Source organism: Plecotus auritus, assembly GCF_963455305.1.
Source record: "Plecotus auritus genome assembly, chromosome: 10".
Taxonomy (NCBI): domain Eukaryota; kingdom Metazoa; phylum Chordata; class Mammalia; order Chiroptera; family Vespertilionidae; genus Plecotus; species Plecotus auritus.
In genome coordinates, this window is record NC_137785.1 from 10355017 (window position 1) to 10367739 (window position 12723).

Sequence of the window (12723 nt, forward strand, 5' to 3'; positions counted from 1 at the left end):
GGGGTGCCGGGAGCCGGGGAGGAGGAGGCGGCGGCAAGACGGCGCGGGCCCGAGACGTCTGCGCTGAGCTGGGAGCGGGCTCCCCACCCCCTACCAGGGGCACGTGCAGGTGAGGCCGGGGGAGGGGGACCCGCGCAGGTGAGGGCCGGGAAGGGGGCAGCGAGGGAGAGGCAGCTCTCTCTGTCCTCCCTCCTCGCCCCGACTGCAGAGTCGATTCCCAGGTCCCTCTCCGCCCTGGGACACGGGGCGGGGAGGAAGGAGAGTGGGGTTCCCGTCATCACTCGGGCCTCCCGCTCTCTGTCCCCCTGCCAGGTGCAGTGACCATGGCGACGACAGGACCGCCCTGGACGTGGATGGTCGTTGTCCTGCTCACAGCTCTCATTCTGCGGGTGACAGGTAAGCAGAGAGGTGTGCTGTGTGCACGCCGGCTGCTGTGCCTGAGCTGGGAGGGGGCTCTGTGGCCCCCGGAGCGCCTGTGGGGGGGCGGGGGCGGGGGGCTGCACGGACTGGCGCCAGGCCCGGGCGAGTGTGAGTCCACGTCCGTATTAGTGACTGTGTGACTGTGGCTGGTGCAAGATTTTGTGTGGCTCCACTTAGGCCCGTTGGACGGCGTGAGGCGCTACGCGCAGGTGATTGCAGGTGACTGCGTGTTTGTGCGGGTGATTGAATGTGACTGCGTGTCTGTGCGGGTGATTGAATGTGACCGCGTGTTTGTGCGGGTGATTGAATGTGACCGCGTGTTTGTGCGGGTGATTGCAGGTGGCTGTGTGTTTGTGCGGGTGATTGAATGTGACTACGTGTCTGTGCGGGTGATTGAATGTGACTGTGTGTTTGTGCGGGTGATTGAATGTGATTGCGTGTTTGTGCGGGTGATTTGAATGTGACTGCGTGTTTATGCGGGTGAATGCAGGTGACTGCGTGTCTGTGCGGGTGATTGAATGTGACTGCGTGTTTGTGCGGGTGATTGAATGTGACTGCGTGTTTGTGCGGGTGATTGCAGGTGACCACGTGTCTGTGCGGGTGATTGCAGCTGACCGGGTGTCTGTGCGGGTGATTGCAGCTGACCGCGTGTCTGTGCGGGTGATTGCAGCTGACCGCGTGTCTGTGCGGGTGATTGCAGCTGACCGCGTGGTTGTGCGGGTGATTGCAGCTGACCGCGTGGTTGTGCGGGTGATTGCAGGTGACCGCGTGTCTCTGCGGGTGATTGAATGTGACCGCGTGTCTCTGCGGGTGATTGAATGTGACCGCGTGTCTGTGCGGGTGATTGCAGGTGACCGCGTGTCTGTGCGGGTGATTGCAGGTGACCGCGTGTCTGTGCGGGTGATTGCAGGTGACCGCGTGTCTGTGCGGGTGATTGAATGTGACTGCATGTCTGTGCGGGTGATTGCAGCTGACTGCGTGTCTGTGCGGGTGATTGCAGGTGACTGCGTGTTTGTGCGGGGCTGTATGTGCGCCAGTGCAGCTCGATGTGGAGTTGCTCTCCCTCTGAGACAGTGGCTGTGTGAAGGCGGATGGTGCCCAGTGTGCCCTGGCACCAACATGCCTGTGTGCATACATGGTCTGCACATGTGTGCATATGAGGTATGCAGGCGTGTCACTGAGACACTGTGGGTGTGAGAGCAGGTAAGGCTTCCCCCAGTGTGTGCGTCTGGGCAGTGTGCACCACGAGACAGCGGTGTGTGCAGCTGTCCCTGGGAGGCAATGCGTGTGCGCTTGTCTGTGACAGCTGTTGTGTGCATGTTTCCTGGGGTGTGTGCGTGTTTCCTGGGGTGTGTGCGTGTTTCCTGAGGGTGTGTGCGTGTTTCCTGGGGTGTGTGCGTGTTTCCTGAGGGTGTGTGCGTGTTTCCTGGGGGGTGTGCGTGTTTCCTGGGGGGTGTGCGTGTTTCCTGGGGTGTGTGCGTGTTTCCTGGGGGGTGTGCGTGTTTCCTGGAGGGTGTGTGCGTGTTTCCTGGGGTGTGTGCGTGTTTCCTGGGGAGTGTGCGTGTTTCCTGAGGGGGTGTGCGTGTTTCCTGGGGTGTGTGCGTGTTTCCTGAGGGGGTGTGCGTGTTTCCTGAGGGGGTGTGCGTGTTTCCTGGGGTGTGTGCATGAAGCTTCTCTGTTCTGGGTCGTCAGCAAGAGCATGAACTGAAACAAGCTATGGGGGGCTGGTGATGGAGTGGGGTGTCGTGTCTGTGGGTTTGTGGGGGGAGGAGCATTCAGGAGGCGCCTGGTGTCAGAGAACCAGCTCTGCTCTCCCCTCCGCGGGGCTCCCCAGGCTGAGCTCGCTTCCCGGTTCTGCTGGGCCCACCTGTGCGCCCTGACCCTGACCCTTTCCTCAGCCACACCGCAGTGCAGGCCACCCCCACAGTCAGGGCCCTGGGTTGTGCCCACCCCTCAGCCTCTGGGACTCCCCCGCTTCACCTCCGCCCTCAATTCCTAGAGCCCAGCCCCACCTCCGCTCCCCAATGCCCGGCTCTTCGTAGTCTGACTGCCCAGGTGACCCTGGCCTTGGCCCCACCCAGGTCGGTTCCAAGCCCCTCCCACACCCAGGCTCGGCCGCCTCCAGCCCTGACCCCATTCCCTGAGGCCTGGCCACACTCCTCGAAACCAGGCGCCACCCCCTGACCCTTGGCCCCACCCCTGAGGTTGTCCAGTTTTACCCTCCCGGTCCCATCCACTAACCTCTGACCACTCCTAGGGATCTCGAGCTCTCGCCCGAGGCCACTCTCACCACCTGAGCCTGGACCCTGCCCTTGAACTCTAAGCCTCGCTCCCTCCCCGCGGCTCACTGATCTCCAAGCTCCACCTCTAGACCCCTGGCCCCGCCCCTAAACTTCTGGCCCCGCTCCCCGCGACGTGAGCGCCCTTCAGAAATCCGACCTCCTTGGGCTGGTCCCAGACCCACCCTCTGAGTCCCAGCTCCACCTCCGAGCCCCTTCCCTCCTGTTTCCTGCGCCCAGAGCCTGTTCTTGCAAATGATGGTGCTGGCTGCGGCAACGCCCCTGTCTCCGGGGCATCTGGGAGCACCCGGGACCTCGCAGCGGGGACCAGAGAGGGCGCCCGGGACCTCGGAGCCGGGACCAGAGAGGGCGCCCGGGACCTCGGAGCCGGGACCAGAGAGGGCACCCGGGAGAACGACAGCAGCAACCGCATCGTCAACGGGTCGGAATGCGAGTTGCACGCCCAGCCGTGGCAGGCCGCGCTGCTGCTGAAACCCAACCAACTCTACTGCGGGGCGGTGCTGGTGGCCCCGCAGTGGCTGCTCTCGGCCGCCCACTGCCGCAAGAAGTGAGTGGGGACCCTCACCCAACAGGGCTGGGGGCAGGGGGGCGGGGGGACGGGGAGGCGGCCTGGAGGCCAAGGGCTGGGGGAGATGGGTTGGGGCTGAGAGAGCAAGAGGAGGTAGAGTTGGGGATGGGATTAAGAACGGATTTGGAGCCCTACTCGCGTTGGCTCAGTGGGTAGAGCCTCGGCCTCAGGACTGAAGGGTCCCAGGTTCGATTCCCGTCAAGGGCACAGGCTGGGGTTGCAGGCTCCATCCCCAGCGGGTGGCGTGCAGGAGGCAGCTGATCCATGATTCTCTCTCATCGTTGATGTTTCTATCTCTCTCTCCTTCTCCCTTCCTCTCGGGAATCAATAAAAAATAATAATAATTTTTAAAAAAAATAAATATGTTTTTATTGATGTTTATTGATATGGCCCCTACTGGGGATTGAAACCACAACCCGGGCATGTACCCTAACCGGGAATCGAACCGTGACCTCCTGGTTCATAGGTCGACACTCAACCACTGATCCTCGCCATCCGGGCATCAATAAATATATATATTCACTGAGTGGCCAGATTATTATGATCTCTGAACACATAATAATCTGGCCACTCAGTGTATTTATATCTCAAATGGGTACCAAAAGTATTCTAGACTTTAGCTGGAGATCAACCACCTATTTGCCCTGAGCTTTCTATCAGCCAGTGCAAAGGTGAAAACTGATCAGATGCACAATTTATAGTATCTTTTATATCAAATAAATGAGGTACTCAAGAGAAGTACACTGAGTGGCCAGATTATTATGCATTCAGAGATCATAATAATCTGGCCACTCAGTGTATTTAATGGAGTTGGGGAAAAGAGTTGAGTTGGGGAGAGGGTTGTGGGTGGGGCTGGCGTTAGGGATGGGTTGGATTTGGAGGTAGGAATGCACAGGTTGATGGTTTGGGCTGGGTAAGGGATTAGGGATGGGGTTAGAGGTGCGCTTGAGGTTGGGAATGAGGATCGGCATGTATCTGCTGATGGTTTGGGATGGGCACGGAATTGTGGTTGGCTCTAGAGTCGGAATGGGTGGCTATAAGGATGGCGTTGGATAAAGCTGATATTGGGAATAGATGCGGGATTGAGGATGGGGTTGGGATTAGAGTTATGGGTGGGATTGGAGATGGTTGGCGTGGAGGTTGGGGATGGTTAGGTTTGGGATTGGAGATGCATATGTTGGTGGTTTCTGTGTGGGGAAAGAATTCAGGTGGGAGTTGGGGATGGGGTGGGGTTGAGTTGGAGATGTGGCTGGGGTGGGAAGAGGCATGGGGTTGGAGATAAAGATGGTGTTGGGCTGGTGGAATGGGGTTGGGACCAGGTTTGCGGCTGCAGTTGGCCTTGGATATGGGGCTAGGGATCGGGGTTGGTGGTGATCTGCACCGTCTTCCTCAGAATTTTCAAAATCCGTCTCGGCCACCACTCCATGTCACCGATATATGAACAAGGGCAGCAGATGTTCCGAGGGGTCAAATCCATCCCCCACCCTGGCTTCTCCCACCCTGGCCACACCAATGACCTGATGCTCATCAAACTGAACCGAAAGATCATGGAGACGCAGAACGTCAAGCCTATCAACATCTCCTCCCACTGTCCAGCCGTTGGCACCAGATGCTTGGTGTCTGGCTGGGGAACAACCAGTAGCCCCCAAGGTGAGTGTCCATGTCCGTGTGTGTGTGTGTGTGTGTGTGTGTGTGTGTGTGTGTTACTCCTCATCTGAGTATATGCTTTTCATGGAGGAGAGAGAGAGAGGAAGGGAGAGGGAGAGGGAGAGAGAGAGAGGAACATCAATGTGAGAGAGAAACATTGATCGATTGCCTCAACAGGGGGTGGGGAGCGAACCTGCAACCCAGGCACATGCCCTTTGACCTGGAACCCAACCCACGACCCTTCGGTGCACAGGTTGTCGTTCCAACCACTGAGCCACAGCAGCCAGGGCTCCTGGTCCCTCCTGATGCTCGCGCATGCCTGCCTTCTCCCTGTCTCTGTCTGAGCACTCTGCCCCTCCCCGTCTCTCCCCGCCACTCACGGTGGTCCCACTCTGCACGTTTCCGTTGGGCAGTGAACTTCCCCAAGGCCCTCCAGTGCCTCAACATCACGGTGCTGAATCACAAGAGGTGCAAGGAGGCCTACCCGAACCAGATAGACAACACCATGTTCTGTGCCGGCGACGAAGTGGGCAGAGACTCCTGCCAGGTAAGAGCTGAGACGACCGTGCGCTCGGCAGATTCACGCTGAGTGCTGCCTGTGGGACCCGGAACCTGGCTCAGCGCTGAGAATCCAGCCACAGCCAAATCCGCCAGGACCCCGGTTCTCACAGTGCTCATGCTGTGGACAGCGCTGTCCATCTATATATATAAAAGGCTAATAGGTTAAGTGTCCAACTGTCCGACCGGTCGCTATGATGTGCACTGACCACCAGGGGGCAGACGCTCAACGCAGGGGCTGCCAAGCTGCAGTGACTTGGCAGCGGCAGTTCTTGGGTGACACACCCTGAAACCAGAGAGGAGAGAGCCCAATTCCTTGAGGGGCCGCACGATTCCACCTTCGGCCGTGGGTTATGTTGTTGCTGGGGCACTGTCGGCCCTAAATCTGGTTTACTCACACTTGTGTTTATGTTCCACATCCTGTATGACCTCAACTTTGCAGAGTGCCCTCTTGCACTCCAGGACCCCTCGGGGGATGTCGGAGAGCTGGTTTCGATCGGATCCCCGCAGGCCAGGCTGGGGGACCCCACCTGCCGGAGGGACCCCGCTCACTCTGAATACTCCGGGGAGGGACCTCAGGAGGTTGGCTCCAAGGTGTGTCTGGCCCATCTCGCCCAGTCCCACCCCACCGGCCACCTCCTAATTAATTTCCTTTCAATGTGCATGAATCTGTGCACAGGGTCACTAATCTATATATATATATAAGCCTAAGTGACCGTCTGACCATTCAACCAGTAGCTATGACATGCACTGACCACTAGGGGGCAGACACTCAGCGCACAGGCATGGAAACATGCAACAGACTGATGAATCTCAGAGGGAAGGGGGGAAGGAGGAGGGTGGGAAGAGATTAACCAAAGATCTTATATGCATACTAGAGGCCCAGTGCACGGATTTGTGCACCAGTGGGGTCCCTCAGCCTGGCCTGCGGGGATTGGGCCGAAACCAGCAGTCCGACCTCCCCTGAGGGATCCCGGATTGCGAGAGGGTGCAGGCCAGGCCAAGGGACCCCACCAGTGCACAAATCCTCTAGTGTAATTAATATAAATCAATTGTAAAATGAACTATTTTACATTCTTTTGTTTTTTTCAATTATAAGTCTTTGAAAGACAGTGTGTGATTTTTTTTAGCCCTCACCTGAGGGTATGTTTTTATTGATTTTTAGAGAGAGAGTCAGGGAGAGAGAGAAAGAGAGAAACATCAACTGGTTGCCTCCCATATGCATCCCCACTGGGGATCGAACCTGCAACCTAGGTATGTGCCCACCCCCTTTTGGTGTACGGGACAGTGTTCCAACCAACTGAGCCACCCAGCCAGGACAGCCAGTGTGTACGTATTTCTCTCCACTGACAGCAAACGTGGGCTAGCCACGTTTCACGGCTCAACAGCCCCCGGTGGCGAGTGGCTCCTGTGTAAGACAGCACAGATCTGGAGGGAGAGGGGAAGGCGGCTGTGTATGGTGCGCACTGCACAGAGAAATCAGATCTCAGGGGGCACCCTTCCCATGACCCACCGCACAGTGTCGCCTGTGTATGATGGCGAATTTCAAGCAGACGGCAGATAAGTGTCTTGTCCCCACAAAATTTGTAGCATGAAGGTTTTTCAACAAATGCTAGTAAGATGTCTTGAAGAAGGAAAACAGAAACCCATGTGAGGTACTTAAAAAGAAGAAGAAGAATGTGAGCCCTGGCCGGTGTGGCTCCGTTGGTTGGGCGTCATCCTGAGCACGGAAAGGCTGCCGGTTCAATTCCCAGTCAGGGCACATGCCTGGGTTGCAGGCTTGACCTCCCATGGGGGCCTCAGGAGGCAGCCGGTCAATGTTTGATGTTTCTCTCTTTCCTTCTCCCATCCTCTCTCTCTCTAAAAAAAAAAAAAGAGCCGAAACCGGTTTGGCTGCCGAAACCGGTTTGGCTCAGTGGATAGAGCGTCGGCCTGCGGACTAAAGGGTCCCGGGTTCGATTCCGGTCAAGGGCATGTACCTTCGTTGCGGGCACATCCCCAGTGGGAGGTGTGCAGGAGGCAGCTGATCGATGTTTCTCTCTCATCGATGTTTCTAGCTCTCTATCCTTCTCCCTTCCTCTCTGTAAAAAATCAATAAAATATATTTTAAAAAAAAAAAAAAAAAAAAGAAGTCAATAAAAATCTTTTTTTAAAGAATGTTTAATATATAAGATTATATATAATTATATATAACTATATATATTATATAATTATATATAATATATAAAATATATATTATATATAATATGTTATATAATATAACATATATAATATATATATATATATAATGTAACATATTATATATAATATATAAGATTGATACCAAAGTTGTTGAAAGGGCTAGAGGAGCAAAAAGGTTTTGAAAAATGGCCAAGAAACTGCATAAATAGAGTCATTTTTGAGACTGGTAAGGGCTATGCAGAAAATAAAACATAGTTCTATGATAGCAAGTGATGGGGGCAGCTTTCACAATGGTGCTTGGGAGGGCGTCCTGGAAGAGGTGGCATATGAGCAGGGACTGAATGACACAAAGGAGCGAAGGTTAAAGGGCAAGGAAAGCATGTGCAAAGGTCCTGAGGCAGAGAGGAGTTTCGCTGATTCAAAGAACAGAAAGAAGCCAGTGTGTTTGGGGACAGTGTCTGGGGGAGCAATGGGACCAATAGGCATTGAGGCTGGAGAGATGGATGGGGGTCAGTGTTCAACAATATTTCTTGGTCCCCAGCACAGAGTTTCTCTGTGCTGTCATGGAAGCTACATCTATTGAGGAGGATGGAAATTAAAATTAAACTGATACAGCAATCAGGATCCTTCCCCTGTACTCAGGCCCCCAAGGGTTCTGTGGGATGTACATTATCAAGCTTTTAGCCGCCGCCCCCCCCCCCCCTTCCAATTTTACAAACCTCACCATTGCAACAGCTTCCCAGGTCTCCCCATTTCAGTTCTGTTCCCACTTAACAGTAGAAGCACGCACCTCTGGACAGAGGGGTGGGGGTGGGGGTTATCAGAAGAAAACACATCCGGTTTGAATGCCAGCCTTTTAACCCATTTAGCCAAGCTTGGTACCTTGTGTTTTTTTTGTTTTGTTTTGTTTTGTTTTTGGCGGCGGGGGGTGGGGGGGTGGGGGGGAGGGGGTTGTATAGTTTGGTTTGGTTTGGCTTGGTTGTTTTTCTTTTTTTTTATATATATATATTTTATTGATTTTTTACAGAGAGGAAGGAAGAGTGATAGATAGTCAGAAACATCGATGAGAGAGAAACATCGACCAGCTGCCTCCTGCACACCTCCCACTGGGGATGTGCCCGCAACCAAGGTACATGCCCTTGACCGGAATCGAACCTGGGACCTTTCAGTCTGCAGGCCGACGCTCTATCCACTGAGCCAAACCGGCTTTGGCTGGCTTGGTTGTTTTGTTAGGGTTTTTGCAAACTACAAGTTGGCTTTTCATACCAGCGTGTGGGCTTGGCCACTAAAAGCGAGAAATAATAACAACAATATGAATATGAATAATAATACAGTAATGAGAGCGGCTAATTGCTGAAGTGGTTAGCTTAGTCAGCCCATTAGCTCATTGAAGGGTTGTTATTATTGGCTCTGCTTTACAGACCAGGAGCCACGGCTCAGCGCACTGAACGCACTGCCTCGCCGAAGGAACCCTACAGGGATAGTAAACCAAAAGTCATGAGACAAAGTAAGCCACCAGAGAGCTGAAATTTAGAGGTCTGGAGAGCGAAGGTCTTTGCCTTGAAATGGTGTCTGCTGGTAGGGAAAGAGACCAGGCCTTAGGCCTTCTTTTCACCGACGCCAGGCTCTGTGGAGTCGTTCATAATCTGTAAAGACATAAATAAGAAAAGGCAGTAAAGAGTGGCGAGTATTATTATAGGACGGTAATTACAGGGAGCTATGGAGAATCCAGCCTCAGCAACCCAAATGAGTCCGTGGGGGCAGTTCTGTCCGCGAAAGAAGTCCCAAACCTCAAGAAAGGTTTAAAGAGTTTATTTGAGCCAGATCCCAAAGCAAAATCTCAAAAGATTGAGACCATGGTCCAGGGGATGGCAGGCTGGTGGTTTATTTTATTACTACAGGCCCAGTACACGGATTCGTGCACGGGTGGGGTCCCTTGGCCTGGCTGGCAGGGATCAGGCTGAAACTGGCTCTCCGACATCCCCTGAGGGGTGCTGGATTGGGAGAGGGTGCAGGCCAGGCCGAGGGACCCCATCGGTGCACGATCAGGGCCAGGAAGGGACCGCGGGAGGGCTCCAGGGTGTGTCCGGCCCGTCTCACCCGATCTGCCGGACCCCAGCAGCAAGCTAACCTACCAGTCAGAGCATCTGCCCCCCGGTGATCAATGCACATCATAGCAACTGGTCGAACAGTCGGAGGGACAATTAGCATATTAGGCTTTTATGTATATATAGACTAGAGGCCCGGTGCATGAATTTGTGCATGGGTGGGGTCCAGCCAGCCCACCCCAATTGGGGGAGAGGGCTGGGGGGGCGGGATGGCTGGGGGGAGGGGCTGAGGGCTGTTGCCCTGCCCCCTGGTCAAACTCCCGGTTGAACTCTGGGTCAAACTCCTGGTCGAGGGGACAATTTGTATATTAGCCTTTTATTATATAGGATTAGCATCAATGCAGAAGAGGTAAGGAAGGTTGCATGATATCCATGGGTGGTGGTTGAAGGAGGTTGGAGAAATCGGGGGTGGGGGTGGGGAGGGGCTCTCTGGGGTCGGATGCAGGATCATTAACCGTGAATATACATGGTTACCCAGCTATGCGGGTGAAAGATAACAACGAGGAATGTTGGGGTCCCCTCCTCCCAGTATCCGGGCATTTATCCTGCAGCCCTGGAGAGGAGCTCGTGGGATAGTTACGGTTGTTGTTATTCTAGAAGCACAAAACCCATGGACGGGGCTGGCTCAAGGTAAAGGTTAAACCTGTCCCATGGGATATGACGTCCTGCAACAACCCACTCGATTAGGATTGTTCTTTTTTAGGATCAGGACATCCTGTGTGGTTGGTTACTTTCAGTTGCTGAGCTCATCAGACTTGCCAGGGAGCCGCCCCTTTTCATTCACAGTTTTTAACGGGGGGAGGGGAGGGGTAATTCTGCACACACACACCCCCCCCCCCCCGCAGGGGACTTACGGGCAATGAGACATATGGGCAATGGACATGGAGATATTTTTGATTGTCAGGGGGGTGGAGGGGGGAGAAAGAAGGGAAACTGCTGGTATCTAGTGGGTAGAGGCCAAGGATGCTGCTGAACCTCGTTGTTGTTTTTTAATGGATGGTCACAGGTACTTCCTCTGGTCAAATCTCCCATATTTTTTATTTTTTAATATAGTTTATTGATTTTTTACAGAGAGGAAGGAAAAGGGATAGGGAGTTAGAAACATCCATCAGCTGCCTCCTGCACACCCCCTACTGGGGATGTGCCCGCAACCAAGGTACATGCCCTTGACCGGGATCGAACCTGGGACCCTTCAGTCCGCAGGCCGACACTCTATCCACTGAGCCACACCAGTCAGGGCTGCTGAACCTCTCACAACACACAGGACAGGAATTGTCCGGCCCCGATGTCAACGGGCTGCGACTGCCTTCCAAGGACTGAGATCTGCCTCTCGGCGAAAGTGAGGTCTCAGTCTGAGCAGAATTGCTGTCGGGGGAGGGTAAAGAGCGAGGCAGGGAGAGAGAGGGGTGTCCAGTTGGAGAAACACGGTACTCTGCGGCTGGAGGAGAGCGTGAGAGAAACAGCGAGAGATGCATGGGAGAGACAGACAGTGGAGGGGGTGGGGTCGGGTCGGGACGGAGGGAGGGAGGGACAAAAGATGGGTGTAGGGTGGGCCGTTAACATTCTCCCTCTCTGTCTCTCTCTGTCTTTATCCGTGTCCCTTCGTCTACCTACGTTTCCCATCGCTCTGTCTCTCTGGATGCTCCGCCTCTTCTTGGCCTGTGTCTCCCTCTCTCCACCTCCCCACGTCTCTGCTTCACTCTGCGCCCCCCTTTCTCCCTACAGGGTGATTCCGGGGGCCCCGTGGTCTGCAACGGCACCCTGCAGGGCCTGGTGTCCTGGGGGGACTTTCCCTGCGCTCAGCCCGACAAGCCCGGGGTCTACACCAACCTCTGCATGTTCACCAAGTGGATCCAGGACACCATACGGGCCAACCCATGAGTCCTCCCAGGCCCCGGCGGGCGGGGGTCCCCCACCCCCTGCACGTCCTCTCGCCGGTGCAGGGACCTGACACTCCTTCCAGACCCCCGACTCCTTCCCCGAGGATGTGGAGGATGTAACCTCCAGCCCCCTCCAGCCCCACCCCCCACCCCCCCGAGTTTCCAGGGCCTCCCTTCCCCAACAGGGGACTGATCCCATCTCTGCAGCTGGCTCCTGGGGGGGCATGTCCTATAAAGGCCAGAAATAAAGCGTCCAAGGAGAAGTGGACTCCGTGTGTGGTCTTCTCCCCGCCGCACCCCCTGAACCCCGGGCAGCGCAGCCCCTCCCTGCTACGGGGATGGCTCTGGGAGGCTATTTCCGAGGCAAGACACAGGTCCTCTCCAGCTGCTTCCCACGTTCTTCCCAATACTGAGCGAGTGTCTGACTGTTGGGTGCCGGGAACTGTCCCAGGGGCTGGGGACACCTCAACGGGCAAAACACAGAAAAAAAAACCCTGCCCCTTGGGGCTCACGCTCCAGGCAGAGAAGACAGAGCATAAGGAGACGGACAAACACATTCGGTAAGATTGCGAATGTGTAAATGACCCGAATCAAATAAGAACGAGGCATGAAGAAAGAGAGGGAGGTTGGGGGAAGGGGGCTGTTTCTGTTAGACTAGAGGCCCCGGTGCACGAGGTTCGTGCACTGGGTGGGGGCAGGGTCCCTCAGCCTGGCCTGCGCCCTCTCGCAGTCCCGGAGCCCTTGGGGGATGTCCGACTGCCGCAGAGGCGGGAGAGGCTCCCACCCCCACCCCTGTGCGCGCCAGCTGTGAGCCCGGCTTCTGGCTGAGCGGTGCTCCCCCTGTGAGAGCCCACGGACCACCCGGGGGCAGCTTCTGCATTGAGCGTCTGCCCCCTGGTGGTCAGTGCGCATCATAGCGACCGGTCATTCCCCAGTTCGGTCGATTTGCCTATTAGCCTTTTATTATATAGGATGGTCATGTCCTAAACCCTGGAACCTCTGAATACGTGACCATAAAGGGCAAAGGGAGTTTGCGGGTGTGATTATGTTAAGGGTCTTGA

At 55.2% G+C, this 12723-nt stretch overlaps 1 protein-coding gene across 1 annotated transcript; it reads left to right on the forward strand.

Moving 5' to 3' along the window:
• The first annotated feature begins 21 nt into the window (after positions 1 to 21).
• Positions 22 to 11923, forward strand: LOC308235878 (kallikrein-5-like). The gene is made up of 6 exons (XM_080645056.1): positions 22 to 109; positions 313 to 396; positions 2940 to 3267; positions 4682 to 4938; positions 5349 to 5482; positions 11508 to 11923. The coding sequence occupies exons 2-6, from the start codon at positions 324 to 326 to the stop codon at positions 11661 to 11663; spliced, it is 948 nt and encodes a 315-aa protein (XP_080501182.1). The 5' UTR covers positions 22 to 109; positions 313 to 323; the 3' UTR covers positions 11664 to 11923.
• The last annotated feature ends 800 nt before the right edge of the window (positions 11924 to 12723 follow it).